The sequence below is a fragment of the Salmo trutta genome, chromosome 2 (assembly GCF_901001165.1).
Source record: "Salmo trutta chromosome 2, fSalTru1.1, whole genome shotgun sequence".
NCBI classification, from domain to species: domain Eukaryota; kingdom Metazoa; phylum Chordata; class Actinopteri; order Salmoniformes; family Salmonidae; genus Salmo; species Salmo trutta.
The window spans coordinates 17,854,544-17,882,505 of NC_042958.1; the positions used below are offsets into that span (position 1 = coordinate 17,854,544).

General features: G+C 41.7%; 2 protein-coding genes across 4 annotated transcripts; one reads left to right on the forward strand and one right to left on the reverse strand.

Moving 5' to 3' along the window:
• The first annotated feature begins 203 nt into the window (after positions 1–203).
• LOC115152355 (uncharacterized) lies at positions 204–11,216 on the forward strand. 2 transcript variants are annotated; one of them, XM_029697137.1, is made up of 5 exons: positions 204–490; positions 6,905–7,033; positions 7,145–7,225; positions 8,307–8,426; positions 8,597–11,216. In XM_029697137.1, exons 1-5 carry the CDS (start codon positions 386–388, stop codon positions 8,882–8,884), a joined length of 723 nt encoding a protein of 240 aa, XP_029552997.1. In that variant the 5' UTR covers positions 204–385; the 3' UTR covers positions 8,885–11,216. The 2 variants fall into 2 exon arrangements, with proteins under 2 accessions (XP_029552997.1, XP_029553006.1); XM_029697146.1 differs by lacking the exon at positions 204–490 and adding an exon at positions 6,369–6,441.
• A 1,709-nt stretch (positions 11,217–12,925) lies between these two features.
• On the reverse strand, positions 12,926–26,541 carry zc2hc1a (zinc finger, C2HC-type containing 1A). Of its 2 annotated transcripts, XM_029697160.1 has the most exons (10): positions 26,452–26,541; positions 25,431–25,510; positions 25,179–25,295; positions 24,904–24,939; positions 19,491–19,632; positions 17,884–18,035; positions 17,676–17,778; positions 17,249–17,354; positions 15,547–15,657; positions 12,926–15,021 (listed from the first exon to the last, which is right to left on the reverse strand). In XM_029697160.1, exons 1-10 carry the CDS (start codon positions 26,465–26,467, stop codon positions 14,886–14,888), a joined length of 999 nt encoding a protein of 332 aa, XP_029553020.1. In that variant the 5' UTR covers positions 26,468–26,541; the 3' UTR covers positions 12,926–14,885. The 2 variants fall into 2 exon arrangements, with proteins under 2 accessions (XP_029553020.1, XP_029553030.1); XM_029697170.1 differs by lacking the exon at positions 24,904–24,939.
• Positions 26,542–27,962: the final 1,421 nt, after the last annotated feature.

Sequence of the window (27,962 nt, forward strand, 5' to 3'; positions counted from 1 at the left end):
TTCACTAACCTACTTTCCACAAATCTAAAACCATTGAAATGGTGGAGGCGTGGGCAAGTAGGAGTTTACACCATATTTCCTATACCGGTCATTTCCTTTCAAATCAGTGAAGGGAGGTGAACAAGTGCACACATTGTGAGGAATGACATAATTCGGACATAGACCCTAGGTAGCGAGTCCATTAGGCTATTACAGCGCTTTCTGTAATAGACGGGACTGGAAAGTGAAAGCTATTGGAGTCAGTGACGGAAGTTAAATATATTGTCATGCTGTCCGCTGGCCAAGCATGGAGATTGATAGATTAACAAGCCCGGTTAGTTATTATAGGCTTATTATAGTTATAATATAAAGAAGGGATTTATTTCAGTAAGAAACACTACAACGCATGAACATTTTACTGCTGTATGGAAACCGCAACAACGCAGACAGAGTGGTAGGAGTGGAACCTTTTTGTGAATATGAACCAAGAATGGTAGCCTACATACAAATGGTAGGTAACATAATAGGCTACTGTATAGTCTAGCCGAAGATCAGTTGACTCAGAGAATTATAAATACCTTAACCCGCTGGGCACTGACTTCAATTCAACGAAGTAAAACACATATATTTCAGATATAGAAATATCTGAAAGTTAACCGACCACCATCAATTTGTTTTCAGTTTGGATATTGGTTTGATATTCGGAGTTTGCTTGTCAATGTCCTTGGATGGTTAGAGTGATTTGCCTAGAATCTGATGATAATAGAGAGTAAGGTACAGCCTTTGTTTTGTCCGTTCCGTTTTCAAAAAGGGACTTTAGATTGGTTTCAATGGGGGCATATTATGCACTCGCAGCTAAGGGACCGTCTTAAAAGTTCAATTAGCAGAACCTGGTGTTTACAGAAAATACTTTTTTTTGCCTCAGTTAAATAATATAGAGATCTCAAGCCACCTTTATGTTTTTTTCCACACAACAATTACATTTTGACATTTTATGTTGTTTATTTTTCATGAATTGCAAAAATAAGAGTTCCAAAAATATAAATGGAACTATGATCGTTCTCACTCGTACGCAACCTATTGTAGCCTACTTGCATAACCTACAGAGCTAAAATCACTTGTAGCAAAGTAACTTTCACAAGAGAGGTAAAGGAATCACTGAATCATTAAAAGTGATTAACACCACACGTCTGTAGATCTGTAGCTCAAATAGAAAGGTCTAACTTTCAATACCTTCCTATCACAAGAAATATGCCTATAAAATCAGGGAAGAGGTGAACTGGAAATATCATTAATGTAACATGGATGAGGGGAGTCAGTGACTTCACATTATCTGGTTTTACATCTCCATTTCACCTGGATAGGACGCTTTTGAAAAGTATCCCTGTAAATGGGTCAAATATAGCACCATTAGTAGGTAGAGTTAACTAATAAAAATGTTGGGCCCTTTAGCAACTGAGGACCCAATGCAATGTGTGCAGGGCCATTACCAGGGTTTGAGTTTTAGTGAGGTCAGGAAAGTTGAAGCTCATTTACTGCATTTCTATACAACAAAAAACTGCTGTAGGTTCATTTACCTCAGTTGAAATACAAACACATAGCCTATTAGCTATACAATTGTAATGTTATACCCCTGAAAGGACGGAAATATAATACATTATTAACTCTGACATGTAGCATCAGCGACGAAACTAAAACGTATGACATTTTTAAACTGTATTGTTTGTATGTTGATAGCATGTTAATGTAGGCCTACAGGGAAGATAGGCCATGTGGGATGTTCATATTGAAACGTATCTTATTTAAGTTCCTAACTATTGCAGAAATGTTAAAGGGCTCTGTCTAGTATTACTTAGCCAGCTAGAAAGATGAAGTAAGATGTCAGGAGAATGTTACCTGCCCGAATGCATAGTGCCAACTGTAAAGTTTGGTGAAGGAGGAATAATGGTCTGGGGCTGTGTTTCATGGTACAGACTAGGCCCCTTAGTTCCAGTGAAGGGAATGACATTGTAGACGATTCTGTGCTTCCAACTTTGTGGCAACAGTTTGGGGAAGGTCCTTTTGTCTTTCAGAATGACAATGCCCTGGTGCTCAAAGCAAGGTCCATACAGAAATGGTTTGTTGAGATCAGTGTGGAAGAACTTGACTGGCCTGCATATAGCCCTGACTTCAGCCCCATCGAACACCTTTGGGATGAATTGGAACGCCGACTGCGAGCCAGGACTAATCGCCCAACATCAGTGCCCGACCTCACTAATGCTCTTGTGTATGAATGGAAGCAAGTCCCTGCAGCAATGTTCCAACATCTAGTCGAAAGCCTTTCCAGAAGAGAGGGGGCTGTTATAGCAGAAAAGGGGGGACCAACTCCTTATTAATGCCCATGATTTTGCAATGAGATGTTCGACGAGCAGGTGCCCACATACTTTCGGTCATGTGGTTTGTGTGTGTGTGTGTGTGCGTGCGTGCGTGTGTGTGTGTGTGTGTGTGTGTGTGTGTGTGTGTGTGTGTGTGTGTGTGTGTGTGTGTGTGTGTGTGTGTGTGTGTGTGTGTGTGTGTGTTGCTGCTAACTGAATTGTATGCATTAGTCAGAGTTAAATATTAGAAATTACGGGTGTGTAAATTGGAGCCATCAATCTAAGCTCTTTTATATGTGCAGGACTTCTGAGCACAATGTTGGAAAGCAAAACACACTTCTCAAAATCAAGACACCAGGCTGATTGGATATTGAAATGGACTCGGGAAGTTACAGATTATTTCTTTATTTTCTAAACTTATTCTAATTTTAATGACATTATGGTGTTATCCATATGCTTAGGGACGATTGTTTTTTCAGTGTGACACAAACACACACACACACACACACACACACACACACACACACACACACACAAACACACACACACACACACACACACACACATACAGAATGGAGCGGACATGAGTCGGTCATGATCATGTGATGAGGTAGCCCCGCCTGCGAACTTCAAAACCAGTGTCTGCCTTCAGCCTCAAAGGGAATTACCTATTGTTCTAACAGTCTAAGATGTTGGTTGCTCCTGTGGGAGATCTAGGTTCATATCCTGTGTGTTACACATACAATGCATTCAGAAAATATTCAGAGCCCTTGACTTTTTCCACATTTTGTTACGTTACAGTCTTATTCTAAAATGTATTAAATTGTTTTTTTCCCCTCATCAATCTACACACAATACCCCATAATGACAAAGCAAAAACAGGTTTGTAGAAATTTTTGCAAAAGTATAAAATAAAATAAACTGAAATATCACATTTACAGTACTCAGACCCTTTACTCAGTACTTTGTTGAAGCACCTTTGGCAGCGATTACAGCCTCGAGTCTTCTTGGGTATGACGCTGCTACAAGCTTGACAGACCTGAATTTGGGGAGTTTCTCCTATTCTTCTCTGCAGATCCTCTCAAGCTCTGTCAGGTTGGATGGGGAGCGTCGCTGTACAGCTATTTTCAGGTCTCTCCAAAGATGTTCTTATCGGGTTCAAGTCCAGGCTCTGGCTGGGCCACTCAAGGACATTCAGAGACTTGTCCCGAAGCCACTCCTGTGTTGTCTTGGCTGTGTGCTTGGGGTTGTTGTCCTGTTGGAAGGTGAACCGTCGCCCCAGTCTGAGGTCTTGAGCACTCTGGAGCAGGTTTTCATCAAGGATCTCTTTGTACTTTGCTCCGTTCATCTTTCTCTCGATCCTGACTAGTCTCCCAGTCCCTGCAGCTGAAAAACATCCCCACAGCATGATGCTGCCACCACCATGCTTCACCGTTGGGATGGTGCCAGGTGTCCTCCAGACGTTACGCTTGGTGTTCAGGCCAAAGAGTTCAATATTGGTTCCATCAGACCAAATAATATTTTTTCTCATGTTCTGAGAGCCTTTAGGTGCCTTTTGGCAAACTCCAAGCTGGCTGTCATGTGCCTTTTACTGAGTAGTGGCTTCTGTCTGGCCACTCTATCATAAAGGCCTGATTGGTAGAGTGCTGCAGAGATGGTTGTCCTTCTGGAAGGTTCTCCCATCTCCACAGAGGAACTCTAGAGCTTTGTCAGAATGACCATTGGGTCACCTCCCTGACCAAGGCCCTTCTCCCCCGATTGCTCAGTTTGGCCGGGCGGCCAGCTCTAGGAAGAGTCTTGGTGGTTCCAAACTTCTTCCATTTAAGAGTGATGGAGGCCACTGTGTTCTTGGGGACCTTCAATGCTGCAGAAGTGATTTGGTACCCTTCCCCAGATATGTACCTCGACCCAATCCTGTCTCGGAGCTCTACAGACAATTCCTTCGACCTCATGGCTTGGATTTTGCTCTGACATGCACTGTCAACTGTGGGATTTCATATAGACAGGTGTTTGTCTTTCCAAATCATGTCCAATCAATTGAATTTACCACAGGTGGACTCCAATCAAGTTGTAGAAACATCTCAAGGATGATCAATGGAAACAGGATGAGCTCAATTTTGAGTCTCAGCAAAGAGTCTGAATACTGATGTAAATAAGGTTTTTCTGTTTGAAAGTTTTAATACATTTTCTAAAATTTCCAAAAACCTTTTCTCGTATTGTCATTATGGGGTATTGTGTGTAGATTAATGAGGATATGTTTTCATTTAATCCATTAGAGAATAAGGCTGTAACAAAACAAAATGTGGAAAAAGTCAAGGGGTCTGAATACTTTCTGAATTCACTGTATATACACATACTCACATGTTTCATATATAAAACTTAATTCAATTGCTTCATGTAAATGATTTCAATTTCTGTGATGTTTTTACAAGCAAGGACTTGATGAGCCTCTGAAACATTTAAGCAGTCTTTGAAACCATATTGGTTTAATGGCCATCAGAATGAGTAAGAAAATCAGATTTAATGAACAGAATCGCATGAATGATGTGCAATTTCACAGTTGAAGGACATAACTGCCTCTGAAGCCACACTGGCAAATATATGAAGTCAATATAAGCAGCAGTGTGTGTGTGTGTGTGTGTGTGTGTGTGTGTGTGTGTGTGTGTGTGTGTGTGTGTGTGTGTGTGTGTGTGTGTGTGTGTGTGTGTGTGTGTGTGTGTGTGTGTGTGTGTGTGTGAGAGTGAGAGTGTGAGTGTGTGCGTGTGCGTGTGCGTGTGTGTGTGTGTGTATTTGCACGCTTGGCTCTCATCTGTCTGTATGCCTCACATGGTTCCAAACAGAAAATGTAATTCTTTGAACGATGGCTCGTGTAATCAGAAGAGTCAAATATTTATGAATACCCACAGCTGCTGGGATAATTTTTCTAAACATTTGTCTTTGAAATTTGATAGTGTAATACTCTCTTACGGACCAAATTAACCAAGTGAAAGAGAGAAAATTAAGCTTTAGTGAGTCTGTAGTCTTTCTTATGAAGTCTATTTAAATTGCCGTTCCCTCCCTCTCTCTTCCAAGGCAGAATAGAATGTTCTCACCATCCAGTCCTTGGTTACAATAGCTTCTCAGGAATAATTGGTTCTCGGAATCCATCACCTTCCCATTAGAAAGCAAAATACTTTGGAACTGTGGAGGTTCTTTTGCAACATTTCTGTTTTATCCTCATTTATCATTATGAAATAACATGATTTTGACCCTATACTTTAATGAAAATGGTTTGCCATCCACTTTCCCCTCTCCATTCCCTAGATGATGTCAGTTTCCCCCATGTTGGAACATTTTATTGCAGGTCTGAATGGGGTCTTTGCTGAGATCATCAGTGTGACAGGGACACACTGTTTAAAATCAGCTGTGTGGGTGTCTGTGGGCTCTCTTGTCTGTCCAAGGTCATTTTACCTTTTTGAGGGTGTGTTTGTGCATGCAGTGACACACTGTCAGTGGTGGAAAAAGTACCCAATTGTCATTCTTGAGTAAAAGTAAAGATGTCTCATTTGAAAATTACTCAAGGAGGCCTCCCGAGTGGTGCAGTGTTGCGGCGTCACTACAGCCTGGGGTTTGATCCCAGTGTCATTACCAGCCGTGATTGGGAGTCCCATAAGGCGGCGCACAATTGGCCCAGCGTCATCCTGGTTAGGGGAGAGTTGCAGGGGTGGCTTTACTTGGCTCATCGTGCTCTAGCGACTCCTTGTGGCGGACCGGGCGCCTCCAGGCTGACTTCAGTCGTCAATTGAACGTGTTTCCTCCGACACATTGGTGCAGCTAGCTTCCCGGGTTAATCGAGCATGTGTTAAGAAGCACCGCTTGGCGGGTCATGTTTCGGAGGATGCATGACTCGACCTTCGCCTCTCCCGAGCCCGCTGGGGAGTTGCAGTGATGAGACAAGATCATAATCACGAAATTGGGGAGAAAAAGTGGGTAAGAAAATATATATATACAACTTTTGACTGGTACTGTATATAAACGTTTTTTTTAGGAGGATTCAGGAGCCCGCACTCAATGAGGGTAGACAGCCTGCTGCCGCTCTGCTAATCGTCAGATGGGGGGAGGAGAGGAGGTAGGGGGCCCATGTGGGTAACTGGGGGGCCCTGTTTTGTTTGGGTAACTGATTAATAATAAATTAAACAAACTGCATAATAAATAAATGTAATTGGCCAATTGTGTGAGTCAGTGGCTGGGCTCAAACCCATAGGGGCTCAATAGTTTATTATTTATTTTTATCTAACCACAGGAGCCCACTCACAATGTTCAAAAAACACCAGAGAGCATAATATATATATTTTTTAAACTAAGCCCAGGGCCTATGATTTCTTAATCCGGTCCTGAACATGGTACAATCGGTCTGTCTCGTAATGGCACTTACCTGGATCGGTAAAGTATGAATAGATCAAGATAAATCAAAATAATATTTAGCATGAGCCATGAGTCTGTAACTACTGTGGATAATGCTAAGACTGTTGTACACTTACACCTTTCTCTTTCCCTCTCTCTGTTTGTCTTTCTCTCTCTCACATACACAGAATATTCTTGGCATCTCTGTCTTTTCTCTCATGCTGCTACCTCTGGCGTTGTCTTGTGACAGCAACAGGACTATGAGAGAGATTGCTGAGGACTACGAGACTGTCATCTACCCGCTCCTTCAGAACCTTGTAAGTACCATGATGGACAAGGGGTTTTCCTGTTGCCATTGAGATCTCAAAATTGACTTTAAACGGTTTATATGGATCATGTTAAATGGAGCTCTCTGCTTTCACTCATAGGAGAACAACATCACTGAATCATTAAAAGTGATTAATAAAACCTGCACGGAGAAGGAAATAGCTGAATGTGAGAAGGATAAAGTGAGTATTTACAATATTATGAACAAACAAAAATACTTTAAAGTACTACTTAAGTAGGTTTTTGGAGTACCTGTACTTTACTATTTCTATTTTGGACTACTTCTACTTCACTATATTCTTTAAGAAAATATTGTAATTTTTACTCCATACATTTTCCTTGACACCCAAAAGTACTAGACACATTTTGAATGCTTAGCAGGACAGGAAAATTGTCCAATTCACACACTTATCAACAGAACATTCCTGGTCATCCCTACTGCCTCTGATCTGGCGGACATACTAAACACACAGGCTTCCTTTGTAAATAATGTCTGAATGTTGGCATGTGCCCCTGGCTATCCATACATTTAAAAAACAAGAATGTAACGATGTACACTGAGAGTCGGGAAGCAAGTTCAGGGTGTGCTTTAATAAATAAATTAAACACGTAACACAAACAACGGACAGACATGACCCAGGAACAGAAACAATGACGACTGGGGAAGAAACCAAAAGGAGTGACATATAAAGGGCAGGTAATCAAGGAGGGGATGGAGTCCAGGTGAATGTCATTATGCGCAGATGCGCGTAACGATGGTGACAGGTGTGCGACATAACGAGCAGGCTGGTGACCTAGAGGCCGGAGAGGGAGCACACATGACAAAGAAAATGGTGCGTCTGGTTTGCTTAATATCAGGAATTTGAAATTATTTATACTTTTACTTTTGATGTTTAAGTATATTTTAGCAATTCAATTTACTTTTGATATTTAAGTATATTTTAAACCAAACACTTGTAGGCTTTTACTCAAGAAGAATTTTACTGGGTGACTTTCACTTGAGTCATTTTCTATTAAAGTATCTTAATTTTTCCACCACTGCTTCCTTCCATCTTTTCGTCCCATTCTCCTTTTCTCCTCTCTCACCTGTCCAAAGATCAACCCCAGGGCAATGGTGCAAGGCTGTTTACTTACTGCCTCCTGCTATTTTACATTAGGAACTGCATCACCAGAGTAGACAACCAACACAGAACGTTGACTTGAATGGGAATGTCCACTGTAGTCCATCTAATTCTCCAGATGACTCTGATCATTGTTTTGTAGGAGAGACAGTTCATCCACAACATGCTGTGTAGCCATACCAGACTCATCAGGCTCTATAAGCTAGAGAGGATCAAGAGAGACATCCTGTGCTCACTGGGCCGCCACTGTCCGAGAAAAAAGGTGAGATCCATTCATTAGTGGTTAGCCAACTACACTACTTGTACAGTATGTCTTTCTTACGAATGTTGAGATACTCTTTTTATATCTAATCCCTGTATTATTACTGCCCATAGATATTGATTGACCATATTATTATTGAGTTGTCAGTGTTCCTTTTTCTCAATATCCAGAGGAGTTCACAAGAACAGAGCGCACACCATCAGCATCAGAATAGAAAGAAGAAGTCAGGAGGAGAAAGGGAGGAGGAAAATGAGAAAACTGAGGAGAACAGAGGGACCATGCAGGAAGGAGGGGAGAGGGTGGACAGTGGGAAACAGCAGAGACGAGATAAAGGGGAGGGAAGGAGGAGCACAGAGACCATGGAGCGGAGGAGGAGACGGTGTGGACAGAAGGTGTTTGTGGACAGCTTGAACGGATGCTACATGTCCCTGGCTGAAAGATATGGAGGCCTGACATGAGAGGAGAGACGTGGCCCGGAGCTAACCGCACCAAGAACCAACAAACTTACTGTAAAGTGTATAGTTACTGTAAAGAAAAAAATGATACCATACGTCCTGTAAGTAGTATCGTCTTGCCAGACACTTACTTAGAATAAAAGTGTCTGCTAAATATTCATCCTATTATAATAGACAAAGGCGAAAATCTCTGTGGTACCTAACAAAGTGTGAGGTGTTCTGTTGCAATGATGAAACTCTTGTGTCGTAATGATACGTCTGTGGCACAGTGCAATTATCCTAAAGCAAACAAACAAAGATGATTGATTGCTTGTGTACAAATGAAGTGCACTTTTGAGTAGAGAGACTTGTTGTAGCTCATGATGTCCCTCTTTCTGCTCCAGTGAGTGGTATTGGGCAGTGAGCCTGGCCTTGGGTGTGTGACCGTGTTGCTTTATTATTATAGAATGGCAGTTTGAAAGCCTATTACACCAAGGATGTTTGCTTTCAACTCGGTGTCTTAACTGAAATCCACATAGGGCTACTAAAACCTTCCCCAAAAACTTCCTGTGAAATTCAACCAACGCATTTTGCGCAAACCATTTTCCCTTATTTGATGAATGATGCTCACCTTGACCTGATTTCAAGCTTTATAGAGTAGTTTGACAAGCATAAGGCACCATGACATCCAATGTTGTCTTATTGTAACTGTAGCATTGGTTTTAGTACTATTTATTTTTATTCTGAAATCATATTGACTCACAAGTGTTAACTGTACCCCTGTAATCCTTTTATTGTATAGCACTTAAATTATCCCCTGCGTGTGTCAGAGCAAAATAAGAAGTTTTGATGTTGATGTGATCCTTAGGCCACTATAACTCTACATTAATAGAGTTTAAACTGCCATTGTGGTTTTGCCTGGGTGCCAGTCTGTTTCTGCTGTTGCCATATAACACTTTCAAAGCCTGGGGAAGAAGAATATGTGCATTAATTACTCTGATCCTTATAATGTGACAAAGTGGTAGTTGTACATGCTAGCATGACTAATTATGCATTTATATTGTAACATTTTATTTTGTTTAGTTGCTCAAGTATTTGATGAATAGTGTCTTATGCTGCGTTCATAACCAAGTGGGAAGGTGGTAATTACCTGTTGTGAAGTCGTAAATATGAGTTGGATGCATTCACATGCTTTGAACTCGTTGAGAAAGCTGCGTCAAACCATAAACTAAGAGTATAGCTGTCGTGCTTAAACAAATTATAGTCTTCAAAAACTATTTGAATAGATTGCTTTTCATAGATAATGTTTCTTGTTGCACTTAACTGTTGAAAAAGCTGTTATCGAGGTAATTTCCTTAATAGGCGAGTTCAGCATGTGGGTGAAGTCGTAGCTCAGGGATCATAGACGAGTTTCCCACTAGAAATTGCGAGTTGGAAGGGAATTCCAGGGGATATTTCCCAGTCGTATGGTCCTATGTACGAATTTATTAGGTCTTCTATAAAGAGCTTAAAAATAAAAATAAATAAACAACCAATACATCATCATGAGTAGCTTAGCTATAGTAAAGGTCAACCAATAGAGGTCAAGTCTTTGAGTGCATGCATCCTCCAAAGATGGAGAGGGACAGTTCATGGCTTGATCAGGTGGTCAGGGAGATGGTTGATGAAGAGTCTGGTGACGATCATGTAGAGGGCTACTCTGGGAAACAGCCTAAGTCATGTAGCTACTGGACTTCTCCCTCACAATGTATGGCACCCACTTGGGTGATGCCTCGGCAGCTCTGGGCATCAGTCGTCCTCATTATGAGCCCTTTGCCTCAGCACTCCAATTCCTCTCAAGCTTCAGGTGACTCTTCAGTTGATGTTTTCAAACTCCAAAAGATCAGGAACCAGCAGCCAGGTGAAACAAAAAAGCTGGTACAATGTCTAGATGCATCATTCAAACAAAAACAATTTGCCAGCTAGCTAACTAGCTAGCCAAGGCAAAAAGAGTTGACCTGCCAGTCCATCTTCAAATCTGTGAGTTAAAACCCCCATGGATATGCAATAAAACTCAACGTTATAAAAAAAAACAGCTGATAAAAATATATATTTAAACACTAACAAATGATGAAATATGTTCATATTTACAGGATCTCTCTGCTTAGGCTGCTACTGGGGCGCTATGGAAACTATAGAACCAATAATAAGCCCATATGGGCTGGGCACCAATTGGTGTATGACATGGAAAACAAACAGATATCAGGCTGATTGAGTTGTGATATCCATGTACTGTATTACATGTATTATATTCTACCAAGTGCTGCAAATATATTTTTATATTCAACTGCAAATATATTTTATATTCAACTGCAAATACATTTTATGGTGTATTCCTTCTTTAAAGACCAACTAACCCGCAACTTAAGGGACACCTACAACCAGTCTGCTGTTTTTCCCTAGCTAAAGATGACAACACACACACACGTTGAATGACTAATACACAGAAGATTCTTCAGAAATATTTATTGTTAAATGTTTAGGACAGAAGTACGACAGTCAATTTCCAGCATGGGAATGACCTATCCAGTCAGGTAAGCATTGCATATCATGTAAATAACGCTTGCATCAGGGTGCATTTACAGTCATTGCAAGTTCTTTAAAATGACACAAATGAAAATGTTTCGATACAGCTCAATATACAGATGACTACAATAACATTAATGATTTGGATGAAATTAGATACGAGTTCCTTTTAGTGTAAAAATATTATTTACCCATATCATGAGTTGGGTAGATGTCTTTACAGTCTTACTGGTGGGCCGCAGTGTGTGCAGGCTTTTGTTCCTGCCCGGCACTAACACACCTGATTCAGCTGAATAAACCATCATGAGCCTTGTCAAGAACAGTAGAATCGGGTGTGTTAGTGCCAGGCTGGGGCAAAAGCCTGCGCGGTCCAGGACCATGATTGAAGATCATTGATGTGGTCTGGGCAACTGGCTGAATGTGACCTGCAGGGACAGTGTTGGTGAGGACTGGTCAGTGCATGTACTGGCCCATACCGTAAATCCCAGATTATCCCATTCAATACTGATTCAAAATTAACATCGAGTACGTTTACATGCACAGTAAGACATTCGACATTAAAAACAGACTATAGCAGTTGGCAGACTATGCAGTAGTCATGTAAACACCTTACTCTGATGTTAAATCGGCGTACGGTCAAAATCTAATTAAGCATATGGTTTTCTGAGTAATCTTTCAAATTATTAGGACATGTAAACACCTTAATCTGTGTTGCAGCCGTGTATTTGATCAGCGCATGTGTTAGCACCAGCTGAGCCAGCCTCCCACTTTAGTGCGAGTGAAGTGAGTTCGAGTGTCTTAGAAGTAGTTTTCACATACAAACGTTATATGTCCGAACTCAGAATCAAATATGCTTCCCAAAACTAACATGGTCGCTGTGATAGAACGTATATATTTTGATTGCCGATTTTCTGCATTTATCAGAGTGCCATCAGGTAATCTGACTATCCACAATAATCGCATTAGTGTGTGCATGTAATCATACTCACTGAAGGAAACACAGAACACATGTAGGTAGATACAGAAAAAGGCTTTCACAAAACCACAAACAAATACATTTTGATTGCTTAGTTAAAACAAACACAGAGAGATGAAATAAATGAACCCATTTCCTTGTATACAGTGTGTGGAAATAGCAGTATATGAATGATGGTCAATTTTAACACCTTGTATCGTATAATTGCATTGGATATGTTATACCGTGTATTGAAACTGCTGCCTTTAAAATCATTTAAAAACCCTGACCTGTACCACAACTATTTAACAGCAATAGCCTCTTACGCTGCATGTTAGTGAGGTTATTTCTTCATAAATGTTGTTCTGGAGGCAGCTCTGCAGAGTCATAAAATCTTATTTTAAACGTAACCATTTTTTACATTTTACATTTTAGTCATTTAGCAGACGCTCTTATCCAGAGCGACTTACAGTAGTGAATGCATACATTTCATACAATTTCATACATTTTTTTTTATTTATTTATTTATTTATTTATTTTTTTTCTGTGCTGGCCCCCCGTGGGAATCGAACCCACAACCCTGGTGTTGCAAACACCATGCTCTACCAACTGAGCTACAGGGAAGGCCTATACCCTTACCCTCACCATAACCACACCGCTAAACCTAATGCCTAACCCTAAATGAAGACCAAAAAGCTCATTTTTGTTTTCATGAATTTCTACAATATAGACAATTTTGACATTGCATCTGTCCTAAGGGGAAATCACTCAGGCCGTGTCGAGACTTGACAGTTCATGCAGCTTTTGTATTCTGATTAGGTCATGTGTCTACACCTACATTTTAATGTGTCTACCGTGTCCACAGTGTGTCCGGATTCCCTTTTTTTCACACTATATTCAAATGACAGTATGCATTCTACAAACGGTGGAATAGCCAAAATCTGATAATAACTACTGTCGGTAACTAGCTAGCTAACCTCTGTAGCTAGCCAGCAAGCAACACTAAAGGGATTGCAAACGGGATAACTCTAGCCAAACAAAAAAAAATGTCTAAATATTAGCTAGTTGGCTACCATTTGAGGCCAGCAAACACTTTCCTCTCACACTAGGAACGTATTCCCTCCAACGTTATAATGAAAAGGTGCCTCTCTGTCCCAAAGCACACGTTTTCTGGAGATTTGTGGGAGGAGTGCTGATGATGTTGCCCACTGTTTGCGCTTTCGGTAGCCTGATTGCGTCCAGACTGAGGAGAAATCCGCACACAATGCATCCCTGACCACTTCAGATGTGAACACAATTAGACCACAAAGTGACTTTGTGCGTCTAGACCCGTCTTTTCAATGCGATCTTCGTATTCTGACAGCAGAAGTCGCATGAAAGTGTCAAGTGTAGACAACCTCAGTTCTGCCTCTAGGACAAGATTCATAACAATAAAAGGTCAACCTGCTCTTACACTGGTCCCAGTAAAAACAATGTGTATTCTTTTCCAAATACTTAACATTAATTCTACTCATGACTCAATGAAAAGAATGTGTCCACTTTGCCACGTCACACATTCCATTCATCTTCAAGAATTAAACTCCTTTTTTTAAATCTGTAGTCAATCATATTGCACTTCAATAGTAACACATGGAATATGTGAGGCAGGGGAGAAACGGGTGGGAAGGAGTAGATGGGATGAGAGTGGGTTTCTACCCAGGGTTATACAGGAGAGGGCTTGTAGATCATGGTACATAGGCAGTGGTTGGGAGTAGATGGGATGAGAGTGGGTTTCTACCCAGGGTTATACAGGAGAGGGCTTGTAGATCATGGTACATAGGCAGTGGTTGGGATAAGATGGGATGAGAGTGGGTTTCTACCCAGGGTTATACAGGAGAGGGCTTGTAGATCATGGTACATAGGCAGTGGTTGGGATAAGATGGGATGAGAGTGGGTTTCTACCCAGGGTTGTACTGGAGAGGGCTTGTAGATCATGGTACATAGGCAGTGGTTGGGATAAGATGGGATGAGAGTGGGTTTCTACCCAGGGTTATACAGGAGAGGGCTTGTAGATCATGGTACATAGGCAGTGGTTGGGATAAGATGGGATGAGAGTGGGTTTCTACCCAGGGTTGTACTGGAGAGGGCTTGTAGATCATGGTACATAGGCAGTGGTTGGGATAAGAATGGTTAGGGTGGACATTTGGGGTAATTATGTGCTTGAGTCTTCTGTAGTAAAGCCTACATAACACTGTCATAATAATGACCTTAACAGTTATGAGAGCTGATATCAAACTGACTATACAATATTATGAGGGGAAGAACTCCTGCTTGCTGTGTACTATTTTAGCTAGGTAAGTGGCATAACAGCATCATGGCCCAGGGTTGCAGTGAACTGCCCCCCTTTAATTTAAATTTCCCATTTCCCTCCTCTGCACTTATCTTTCCCCCTTTTCTCTATCCTCCTGTCCTCTTCCTCCTTTCTCTCCTTCTCTCTTCTCCTTCTCTATCCCTCACTCTCCTCCTTTAAATACACATCCTACGGACCCCACACTCACAGCAGAACTTGGCCCAGTCTACAGGGTACTTGGTTCCACACTCGTGGCAGAACCTTGACATCATTCCGCCATTATCCACATCGTTTTCACTTTTGACATCGCACCTGAAGTGGAGAAAGACAGGGAAGGGAAAAAAGTAGAGAGTGAGATACAAACACACAAACACACACACACACACACACACACACACACAGAAAGAGGGGGAGAGAGAAAGAGAGAGTGGGGAGAGAGCGAGAGATAGGCAATGCATGCATTAATAATGACATCATTACATCTAACGCCAGTGAGAGAAAGAGAGAGAGAGAGAGAGAGAGCAGAAGGGTGTTTGAGTTGTCATACGCTAAAGCGACTAGAAGACATATTGACTATGATGTCACCATGTAAATATGGACAGCAGGACAACACTATTGGTGAATCTTAATTGCATACTCCTTACGTCCTCTCTCCTTGCCTCCTTCTCAAAACCCACTGGAGGAGAAGGTCAGAGGGGAGGGTCCTCTGAGCGATACCAACACCAACCACAAGAGGAGAGTGTTTATTGTCTGGACTTCTATTTTGTCTAACACTTCCACTACAAGTAAACCATCACATACAATCTCCCAGTCACACTCATACAGGCCTTTTCCTACCTGGAGTTGTATTTGTCTGCGCTGTAGGCTTTCCTGTTGTTGAGTCCCCCTGATGTCTGAGAGATTTTCACAGAGCCATAGGAACCTACTGGACGGGGCTTACCTCCAACACTGAGAGAAGGAGAGGAGGAAGAGAAAGAGGAGAAAGAAGGGAAGAGTTTTCACTTGTGGTCTTAAACGTATGTGTGTTACATATTGACAGGATTTGTTGACATGCGTGTTCATGCAGGTGTGTATTTGTATTTATTATGGATCCCCATTAGCTGCTGCTTTTCCTGGGGTCCAGCAAAATTAAGGCAGTTAATACAATTTTAAAAACATTACAATACATTCACAGATTTCACAACACACTGTATGCCCTCAGGCCCCTACTCCACCACTACCACATATATACAGTACTAAATCCATGTGTACGTATAGTGCGTATGTTATTGTGTGTGTGTATGCATGTGTATGTGCCAATGTTTGTGTTGCTTCACAGTCCCCGCCGTTCCATAATGTGTTTTTTTAATCTTTTTTTTTTTTTTTAAATCTAATTTTACTACTTGCATCAGTTACTTGATGTCGAATAGAGTTCCATGTAGGCATGGCTCTATGTAGTACTGTGTGCCTCCCATAGTCTGTTCTGGACTGTGAAGAGACCTCTTGTGGCATGTCTTGTGGGGTATACATGGGTGTCCGAGCTGTGTGCCAGTAGTTTAGACAGACAGCTCGGTGCATTCAACAGGTCAATACCTCTCATAAATAAAAGTAGTGATGAAGTCCATCTCTTCTCCACTTTCAGCCAGGAGAGATTGACATGCATATTATTAATATTAGCTCTGTGTTCATCCAAGGGCCAGCCGTGGTGCCCTGCTCTGAGCCAATTGCAATTTTCCTACATCCTTTTTTGTGACTCCTGACCACACAACTGAACAGTAGTTAAGGTGCGACAAAACTAGGGCCTGTAGGACCTGCCTTGTTGATAGTGTTGTTAAGAAGGCAGAGCATCGCTTTATTATAGACAGACTTCTCCCCATCTTAGCTACACTGCATCAATATGTATTGACCATGACAGCTTACAATCTAGGGTTACTCCAAGCAGTTTAGTCATCTCAACTTGTTCAATTTCCACATTATTTATTACAAGATTTTGTTGAGGTTTAGGGTTTAAGGAGTGTTTTGTTCCAAATACAATGCTTTTAGTTTTAGAAATATTTAGGGCTAACTTATTCCTTGCCACCATACTGAAACTAACTGCAGCTCTTTGTTGATTGTTGCAGTCATTTCAGTCACTGTAGTAGCTGACGTGTATAGTGTTGAGTCATCCGCATACATAGACACTCTGGCTTTAATCAAAGTTAGTGGCATGTTGTTAGTAAAATTTGAAAAAAGCAAGGGGCCGAAACAGCTACCCTGGGGAATTCCTGATTCTAACTGGATTATATTTGAGAGGCTTCCATTAAAGAACACCCTCTGTGTTCTGTTAGATAAGTAACTCTTTATCCACATTATAGCAGGGGGTGTAAAGTCATAACACATACGTTTTTCCAGCAGCAGACTATGATCGATAAGTCAAAAGCTGAACTGAAGTCTAACAAGACAGCACCCACAATCATTTTATCATCAATTTCTCTCAGCCAATCATCAGTCATTTGTGTAAGTGCTGTGCTTGTTGAGAGTGTGTGTGTTAGTGTTGTGAGCATGGTGTGTGTGTACTAACCCTGAAGGTGGACTAGTGAGGCCAGAAGCGGCGCTGCGGTTAGGAGAGTAACCAGACGGAGCGCTCCTCACTGATCCTGCAGAGGGAACCTTACTGGATGAAATCCCTATAGAGACAAGAGGAGAGGAACACAGGGTGTAGACTTAAAAACATCTCAGTCCTATCTCTCCAGCAAAATGGCTTAAATTCAGTGACATTGTATCTGAATGGCCGATATGCCCAGCCCAAGAGGTTTTGTTGATTCAGCTTCAGTCAGTGTGGCCTAGCACAGAAGAGACAGGGTCTACTTGGAGTTGTCCTCTGTAAGACAGAGAGACAGTGTTCTAAAAGAGACTGAGCAGAAATAGAGACAAGCATGTGAAATAACCCCTGGGTTACACCAATATCTGCACCATCATCTGACTGTGAGACACCGTGTGTGAGTTACCGGAGGGCTGGCCCAGGACAGATCTCTGGGGTAAACGGGAGGAAGAGGGCACAGCGGACACAGAAGGAGAGTTAGCCTTCTTCACAGGAGCAGGAGGCTTGAACTGTGGAGCGCACACACACACACACACACACACACTTTACTCTCGATGTATGGCTCACACACTTAATGAGATGTTAAACAAACACACACATCAGTGCTGTCCTACCTGTGTGCGTGCAGGTGTTTTCTTGGTGTCCACAGCCCCGGGTACTTTGGCCTTATTCTGCATGCGAGCGTGCTGCTCCTTACAGAATTTCATGTGTCTGTCTGCTGCATTCTCACTGAACCGCCTCTCGCAGTATGGACACTGGATATAATCTGGAACACAATCGGAACAAACACAATAACACAGTCACCGGATACAATCTGGAACAAACACAATAACACAGTCACCGGATACAATCTGGAACAAACACAATAACACAGTCACCGGATACAATCTGGAACAAACACAATAACACAGTCACCGGATACAATCTGGAACAAACACAATAACACAGTCACCGGATACAATCTGGAACAAACACAATAACACAGTCACCGGATACAATCTGGAACAAACACAATAACACAGTCACCGGATACAATCTGGAACAAACACAATAACACAGTCACCGGATACAATCTGGAACAAACACAATAACACAGTCACCGGATACAATCTGGAACAAACACAATAACACAGTCACCGGATACAATCTGGAACAAACACAATAACACAGTCACCGGATACAATCTGGAACAAACACAATAACACAGTCACCGGATATAATCTGGAACAAACACAATAACACAGTCACCGGATATAATCTGGAAACACATGAAGATATTATGTTGTTCAGTGACCTCAGAGGGGAAATCTCTAAACAAAAAATGGCCTGTCTAAAGTTGTTACCTGGGTCATACTGTAGGTGAGGGGGGAGTAAGGGTGTTTTGTTACCTGGGTAAGGGTTGTTACCTGGGTCGTAGGAGGGGGCTGGAGGAGGGGGTAAGGATATTGTTACCTGGGTTGTAAGAGGGGGGTGGAGGAGGGGGTAAGGGTGTTGTTACCTGGGTCGTAGGAGGGTGGTGGAGGAGGGGGTAAGGGTGTTGTTACCTGGGTCGTAGGAGGGTGGTGGAGGAGGGGGTAAGGGTGCTGTTACCTGGGTCGTAGGAGGGTGGTGGAGGAGGGGGTAAGGATATTGTTACCTGGGTCGTAGGAGGGTGGTGGAGGAGGGGATAAGGGTGTTGTTACCTGGGTCGTAGGAGGGTGGTGGAGGAGGGGTTAAGGGTGTTGTTACCTGGGTCGTAGGAGGGTGGTGGAGGAGGGGGTAAGGGTGTTGTTACCTGGGTCGTAGGAGGGTGGTGGAGGAGGGGGTAAGGGTGTTGTTACCTGGGTCGTAGGAGGGTGGTGGAGGAGGGGGTAAGGATATTGTTACCTGGGTCGTAGGAGGGTGGTGGAGGAGGGGGTAAGGGTGTTGTTACCTGGGTCGTAGGAGGGTGGTGGAGGAGGGGGTAAGGGTGTTGTTACCTGGGTCGTAGGAGGGTGGTGGAGGAGGGGGTAAAGATATTGTTACCTGGGTCGTAGGAGGGTGGTGGAGGAGGGGGTAAGGGTGTTGTTACCTGGGTCGTAGGAGGGGGTAAGGATTTTGTTACCTGGGTCGTAGGAGGGTGGTGGAGGGGGGGGTAAGGGTGTTGTTACCTGGGTCGTAGGAGGGTGGTGGAGGAGGGGGTAAGGATATTGTTACCTGGGTCGTAGGAGGGTGGTGGAGGAGGGGGTAAGGGTGTTGTTACCTGGGTCGTAGGAGGGTGGTGGAGGAGGGGGTAAGGGTCCCCCATCCTTCATGACCTGAGTGATGCCCTTGGCAGCTCTGATGGTGGCAATGAAGTCCTCGTGTTTCCTGCGCCAGTTAGACTGCTTCTTAGGAGGCTCCGGCTGGAACGAACACACACACACACACACACACACACACTTCAGTAACCCATCCGTCTGGAATGATGAAGGGAAACTGGATCCAAAGTGGTGCCTTTTAATGACTTTAGAATAGAGAAAGAAACCTCTCAGCAACATCTCTCACTTGCTTCTAATACCTAATTCACACAGGATTTACGGTATGTTGCCTGTTTTTTTTTTTTACAATGCTTATATGCTACCATTTCAAACAGTCCCATTTTTACCACATTATTGCTGGCATAAGCCTTGTACACCTCCCGTGCGCATGCCGGCACCGGTGACGAGTGGGAGTAGGGGTGTGCCGATCCATTGAATATAAACCATCACAAAGAAATGCATTATTCATTTGTTTAGGAAGGTCCTAAGAGACTAATAGAATGGCATATTTTGAGTTTAATTATGTTACTGGTCTGTACTGTCCATAGGCTGCTACATGGCTGTGCCATGCAAATTAAATCAATAGTTCATGATTTTGTTCATTAAAACAGACAAGAAACACATACATTCCCTGCCCTGACCACAGTCAACACGCATATATTTTATATACTGAACAAAACTATAAAACAAAAACATGTAAAGTGTTGGTCCCATGTTTCGAGCTGAAATAGAAGATCTCAGAAATGTTCCATACGCACAAAGTGTACTACTTTCAAATTTTGTGCACAAATTTGTTTACATTCGTGTTAGGGAGATTTCTCCATTGCCAAGGTAATCCATCCACCTGACAGGTGTGGCATATCAAGAAGCCGATTAAACAGCATGATCATTACACAGGGGCACCTTGTGCTGGAGACAATAAAAGGCCACTGTAAAATGTGCAATTTTGTCAAACAACACAATGCCACGTTTTGAGGGAGTTTTAAGGGAGTGTGCAATTGGCATGTTGACTGCATGACTATCAACCAGAGCTGTTGCCCGAGAATGTTAATTGCTCTACCACAAGCCACTTCCAACGTATTTTAAAGAATTTGGCAGTACGTCCAACCAGCCTAACAACCACAGACCACGTATAACCACGCCAGCCCTCCACATCCGGCTTCTTCACCTGCGGGATCGTCTGAGACCAGCCACTGGCACGCTGGAGAAGTGTGCTCTTCTCGGATGAATCCCGGTTTCAACTGTACCGGGCAGATGGCAGACAGCGTGTACGGCATTGTGTGGGCAAACACAATTGCATTTTATCGATGGCAATTTGAATGCACAGAGATACCGTATTGAGATCCTGTGGACAATTGTCGTGCCATTCATCCGCCGCCATCACCTCATGTTTCAGCATGATAACACAATTCCTGGAAGTTGAAAATGTCCCAGTTCTTCCATGCCTGCATACTCACCAGACATGTCACCCGTTGAGCATGTTTGGGATGCTCTGGATTGACATGTATGACAGCATGTTCCAGTTCCTAACAATATCCAGCAACTTCACACAGCCATTGAAGAGGAGTGGGACAACATTCCACAGGCCACAATCAACTCTATACGAAGGAGATGCGTCGCACTGCATGAGGCAAATGGTGGTCAAACTAGATACTGACTGGTATTCTGATCCACGCCCCTACTTTTTTTTAAAGGTATCTGTGACCAACAATTGACTGATTTCCTTATATGAACTGTAACTCAGTAAAATCGTAGAAATTGTTGCATGTATATTTTTGTTCAGTGTATTAAGAATATAACAGAATAAAATATAAATAATAACTTGTGTCACTGGAATATGTGGAACTGCTGTCATAACAAACAAGGGATATGCCCCCATTTTATTTGAGTTTGTATGTGCTTTAGAAACCTTCGAATCTGCTCTTTCAGCAAGAAATGCAAAATCTGACCTTGATGAACCTTTTTATCCACGTTTCCTACCCTCACTCCGCTTTGTTAGATATCATGCACATTGACAACTTGCTAGCAAACATCCCTGCCAACTGATTTTGTTTATAGTAGCAGCAGACAGTTATCTAAACAGGATTAATTGTAGCAAAACATGCTCAACAAGATATTGCAGCCTATAGCTTCTGTGACTCCAGGGGCCGGTTAAAAATAAATAAATAAATAAATAAATAAATAAATTGGGGGATCAGAATGAGCCGGATTCTGTCATCTTCTTTTTTTCTATCCAGGATCAGATCGATCTGACTGTTTGTGGCGGTTTTTCGGAAAATAATGGGATATAAATTATTTGTATCAGATACCACAATATCAAGATAAAAGAATACAGATTTTCAGTGCATTGAACAGGCCTACACCTCGCACTGGACAGGTTGAGGTACTACTTATCCACTGTCATAGGAAAACATGAGTAAACTACATGAATAAAAGGTACCTTGATTAAAAATTATGGAGCCTGCATATCACTTATAAGTAAGTAGATGCATTTATTTGACAGTTCTCAATATAACAACTGACCACATACCTATACTGCAGTCAATTTAACATAATGAACTTTTGGTTTTCAGATGTAAGAAAACAATTTTTACTTTCTCACCTTTCTTGGTTGTAGAGCCTTTCACCTTTCTAAACACACCCTGAATCCACCCTTCCAGTGGGATAAAGCTAATCCAGATTTTGGGGATAAAAAAACGATCCTAATCACTACCTTTGAGTTTTGAAAAACGCAAAACCACATACAAAAAGGTAAAATTGGATTACCAAATCCTTATCCCTATGCGGAAGATCAGAATCAAATTTTCCAGTTTTGAAAAACGTAATGCTAACATTTAATCCTATCCGATTTGCCAAAAACCAATAAGATACCTTTTTTTTAAAAACTGCCGCATGATGAACTACATGACGATAGCCAAGACAAAATAGCACGCATGGCACTTGTAAGCTAATTTATTTGCATAACTTTTAATATAACACTTAAAAAAAGTTTAATATTTTTCAGCTAAATTTGCCATCTCACCAGAAGTCTTCATCATCTGAAAACGCAACCCCAGCATCTTTCAAGCGTGCTTGAAATAAGAAATGCACAGTTGTCACTTTTTGTTGGAGCACTATCAACTTGATCTGTTCTTCAGCAAGAAAAGTCAGCTTTCTGCCCTCTCCGTTTCCTGCTTTACAATATTTCTATAGGCATCATTGGTGTCTTCTCAAGATGCCTTCTGTCCTAATCACTACCCTTTAAGTGTAGAAAAACACAAAAACATTTAACCCTGATTAAAAGGTGAGATTGGATTACCAAATCCTTATCCCTAGCCATAAGATCAGAATCAAATTTTCAGTTTTGAAAAACCCAATTCTAACATGTAATCCTATCTAATTGGGGAAATCCTAGCAGATTACTTTTGAAAAACTGGGAGAAAACCCAGGAGAAAAGGAATAGAGGAGAGGCTTGCGTAATTGCAAAAGGGCTCATCTGGAAAAGAGAGGCTATGTGTAGCTGAAGAAGCTCATTCATATTAACCCATCATTCATTGGCTAAATATTAGGCCTAATACTGCAGTAAATGTATCATCTCCAGCCAATGTGATCACACCATCACATGCTTTCTCTCCTTTCAAACTCCCCACCTTTTAGGCTATTTTGTCTGAAGACAGATTGCCTACTAGTGAGTTGTAGTTAGTTAGAAACCCATAACTTATTAGCTATATATAGGGGTGTTTAAACATTTACCTGTCAAAGTTAAGTAAAAGGATGAAATGGCATATGCTGTGTGTTCCCCAGGCTGAATGTCAAAGCATGTGTGACAATAGACAAGTACAGCTCAGAGCAACATGATTTAATGGGAAGAATTAACACATTACAAGCACTTCTATGAAGCTTTGTGATTGACAAGGACAAGTTTGATGTCGGACAACAGAATTGTAATGATTTAATGCGTGCCAAAGCTGGTAAACACCAGAATGGAAGCAGACCAAACTCTTTGGTAATTTCAAAAAATGTGCTGTATGTAGAATATTGTTTGCTATAGCTTGGAAAATAAATAAATGTGACTTTGAATGACAACATCATTTTTAGGGCTGTTTTCTTACAGAAGTTAAATACGCTTTGTGTTTTGTTTCCTTGCCACGATACTAACGAGTATTGCGATACTGTATCGTCCTGGCCCTAATGTAAAGCCCTCTATACCGGTGCTTTAGGTCTTCATGGGATCTGAGACTGACCACTAGCGACAGAAGTGGTTCAGAGTCATACCACTTCACAGTTGGTCACATGACAATCCCAGTGACCTCATATCAGCCCTATCTGGTTACAGCTCAGATCAGATGCTTGTTTCCCTCATCAGTGATTAAACTGTGTTTTATACAGAGTACACTACAAGTGCACATCCAATACGTGCAACCTCCATTTAAGTGCAATTCACCAGTCCCAATTCAAAGGGATTATGTATCCTCCAGATATCTGCATGCTCTGGTTTAGTGCACTAATTTAGGACAGTCCCAAGCCATTGCATTTACCATGACGTTTAAGTGCCAAAAGAGTACATATTTTCAAGCCCTGGAGAATAGTGCCATTGGTGTGTATTAGATTCCTAAATAGAAATGAATGTTATAAAGTACGTACCAAACTAACCACAGTATATACCTGGGATTTGGTTTATCCCATGAAAACGACACTACTGGAGAACACACCTAGGTTCCCTCCCAAAAGTAGTGCACTATATAGGAAATAGGGTGCCATTTAGGACACACCATCGCCAATTATTATTCTGGTAGCCAGCAGGGAGGGAACAGCTGTCCAGGACATAATACAGCATTGTTTTCCTTTTCAGTTTCCATTAAAATGCATGTCAGGCAGCGTGGCTAGCTGTCAGAAGCAGTAGAGTATAGGATGTAGCCTAAGCATCTAGCTACTCCTCGTCAAGCAGACTACTGTTATCACCTAGATTTAGACTACACAACAAGCAATAGTCTGAGGAGCTAAAGCACATACAGACAGATATGGGACCAGCCTAGGAGCGTATTGCTCTGGTTTGGATGGCCCAAGCGCATACAACTTAGTTCTGAATGCAGAAGAGCTTTTAGTATTTATTACCTTTCCGGTTTAGAAAATGGATTGTAATTAAAAAAAATATCATTTAAAAACTGTCTGTTAAAGAATAAGGAAAGAGTGGAAGGGGATTAGTGCATGCAGTTGTTAGATGACAGTCTTGGATTGGTCAGATATTCTGACCAGACCACTGTTTCAAATAGAGCTTCTGACACAGTAGAGCAAGATACAGTGCAAAAGAACCAATACATTTTTTAATACCTTATACACACAGCAATGTTGTGTTACAACAACACACAAACGTATAATAAAGACTATTCAACTTACTTTCACAGTCTTAGCAGTGGTGGTAGAAGTGTGTGACTGAAATACATAAGTGGTTTAAGGTGTATAACAAATGATCAGGAAACAGAAATGTTGGTCACATTTAGCTAACAAATGTGGACTTGTTTCACAGAAGAGTGGATCCTTGTCTAAACCCATAACTAGGTCCCTTCAACAGCCTCTTTCACTGTGGTCTGAGGCACGTTTTGGCATGTCTGTAGCCTAACAGTTATTGGAGCTGTGTGTGTGTGTGTGTGTGTGTTGTTATGTTGTCTCACCTTAGATTTGATGGGTTTGATAGTGGAGATCTCTGTTCCCTCAGCTCTCTGCCGGCCAGAGTCAAACACCTTCCTCTTCTTAGCTGCTGCTTTCTGACAGATTGGGGTATGTTTCTTCTACAGGGCAAGAAGGAAAGGGACAGGGAGGTTTAAACCTCAAAATACACGTACATGCTATAGTGTTGGTGTGTGTGTGTGTGTGTGTGTGTGTGTGTGTGTGTGTGTGTGTGTGTGTGTGTGTGTGTGTCTTACCAGGACTTTAGTGAAGAAGCTCCTTCCACATATTTTACAGGGGATCAGCTCTTCGTTGGAGGGCGGAGCCTCTTCCACATCTGTACAGAAGTGAACGGATGCAGAGAAGATGAAGAGCTGTCATACAATAGCCTTGGCTAGGATACACGACCAGGGGCATAAGAGTACTTGACAGAAATATGCTTAGGCCTAATGGGTAACAGAATATCTGGCAAGCAGGAATATAGCAACGCTATTTGTTTGTGTGAAATTTATTTTAGCAAATTCTATTCTATTTTAAATGATCAGGTAGGCACCCTGAAACATAACAGCATTTGACAGAAATATGAAGCGAGAGGTGCCAGGTTTAAGCTAAATGTATTCAAATAACAAACACTATTATGCACTGGTTCAAAATAGCATCAATAATTGCATAAAATAGTAACGTTAGACCATTAGTCAGAATGGCTAAATAATATAAATGCTTCATTCTAGCAATGCATCAAGGCTGTTGGTTTCAGTGGCTTTAAGGTTTGAGAAGCGTTTTAGATGTAGCTAGCTAGGTTGTGCCAGACCCATTTTTAGGCTATTGTTTAGGTTATGAGATAGAATACATATTGATCTAGGCTATTCTATCAATATTAGCTAGCCGGTTAGCAAGAGGCTGCCAAGCCTCCCATTCCAAGCAAACAACATGTCCTTTCTTCAAGCGCTGTGGCCTATGAAAGGCTATCAAATAGCTTTAGAGCTAGCAATCAGCTATTCAACTATTAAAAACAATGTAAACACATGCATTACGAACAACCAGTGCCACCAATATTGGGATAACGCCCTAACCATAGCGTCATACTGCGCCCTGTTTTGGCCAGACACCGCAAAGAAAGAGATCCGTAAACCAAAAATAGTGCAGTTCTGCGGCACTGAAAAATCTCCGAAAATCAACACAACAAAATAAGAAGTCGCATTGAAAACCTAGGACTTATTCAACAGTAAAATCGATAACTGTTTATCTCCTCAATTTATTATTTACTAAACGTCTTACCTTCAAAGTCCTCCATCTCTCTTGTCTGTGTCGGTCGCTGATGCTGCTGTAGCAACTAACTTGTCTAGGAGACGACACCACATCCCAACATCCGAGGATTTCATTGGCCATTCCTTTGCTGTTAGCGAGACAGGAATGGGTGCAGTGTTTATTTTGAACGGCAGGTGGGGCGTGGGAGGCAACCCTTTCCCTCTGTCTCTGGTTTGAAGTTTCACGTTTCAAGTTTTGATGTCACGTTCACAAGTACAATGAGTGAAATTCACCCAGTGGGAAGAAAGCTCATTCCATAGGCCGACTTGGCCCAGTTTAATATCTAATTTGCTAACATCAGCACATATCTTTTGGGGGTTTACTGTTTTAGCCTATAAGAACATAAGAACATATCATAATGTAATATTTTGTCAGGGCAAAGATAACATGGCCTATAATTTAAACAAACAAGTCACCTGAGCGTTGGTAAAACTGCAGTATAATCATTTAGCCTTGAATTAGGCCTTTATGTCAATAAACTTGAGCAGCCAGACTTCCGTATTGAACACATATGTTGACTTGAATGGGATCTTTCACACACTGCCACAATAAACCACATTCTTAGGCCTCAATATGTTTTTCTTCTTGGCTGTGCGGGTCAGTATCTCACACACTGACTGCTCAGTGCTCTCTCTCTCTAGCTCTCTCTCGCTTTCTCCCGCTCTCTATTCAATTACATTTAAAGTGCTTTATTGGAATGGTAAACATATGTTTATATTGCCAAAGTAAGTGAAATACATAATAAACAAAAGTTAAATAAACCATAAAAAGTGAACAGTAAACATTACACTCACATAGGTTTCAAAGGAATAGAGACATTTCAAATGTCATATTATGGCAATGTACAGTGTTATAACAATGTGTAAATAGTTAAAGTACAAAAGGGAAAATAAATAAACATAAATATGGGTTGTATTTACAATGGTGTTTGTTCTTCACTGGTTGACCTTTTCTGTGGCAACAGGTCACAAATCTTGCTGCTGTGATGGCACACTGTGGTATTTCACCAAATAGATATGGGAGTTTATCAAAATTGGATTTGTTTTCGAATTCTTTGTAGGTTTGTGTAATCTGAGGGAAATATGTGTCTATGGACCTACTCTCTCTCACACAGACGTTGACAATATTAGAAAAGAAAACTGGGCCTCCCGAGTGGCGCAGCAGTATAAGACACTGCAGAGCCGGGTTCCAAACTGGGCTGTTTCATAGCCGGCCGTGACCGGGAGACCCATGAGGCGGTGCACAATTGGCCCAGCGTTGTCCGGGTTAGAGGAGGGTTTGGCCGGCCGGGATGTCTTTGTCCCATCGCGCTCTAGCAACACCTGTGGAGGGCAGCAAGGTGTACGGTGTTTCTTACATGTAAGGGATTACAAAAAAAATTATTTACAAGCAAAAATATTGAAATTCGATTACAGATACTTTAGAAAAACTAGATGATTACTTTTAAATTCAGAAAGGATGTTTGCGAAAAAAAATCTTTG

What these genes read in the sequence shown, in the direction of transcription:
- LOC115152355 (XM_029697137.1), top strand. Translation starts at nt 386, where the DNA reads ATGAACATTTTACTGCTGTATGGAAACCGCAACAACGCAGACAGAGTG. An exon ending in TGGTAGCCTACATACAAATG is followed by an intron (nt 491 to 6,904) that starts GTAGGTAACATA and finishes TCACATACACAG; the next exon opens with AATATTCTTGGCATCTCTGT. An exon ending in ACCCGCTCCTTCAGAACCTT is followed by an intron (nt 7,034 to 7,144) that starts GTAAGTACCATG and finishes TTTCACTCATAG; the next exon opens with GAGAACAACATCACTGAATC.
- zc2hc1a (XM_029697160.1), bottom strand. An exon ending in GCTTCTTCACTAAAGTCCTG is followed by an intron (nt 25,296 to 25,430) that starts GTAAGACACACA and finishes CTTGCCCTGTAG; the next exon opens with AAGAAACATACCCCAATCTG. An exon ending in TCAAACCCATCAAATCTAAG is followed by an intron (nt 24,940 to 25,178) that starts GTGAGACAACAT and finishes TATGTATTTCAG; the next exon opens with TCACACACTTCTACCACCAC.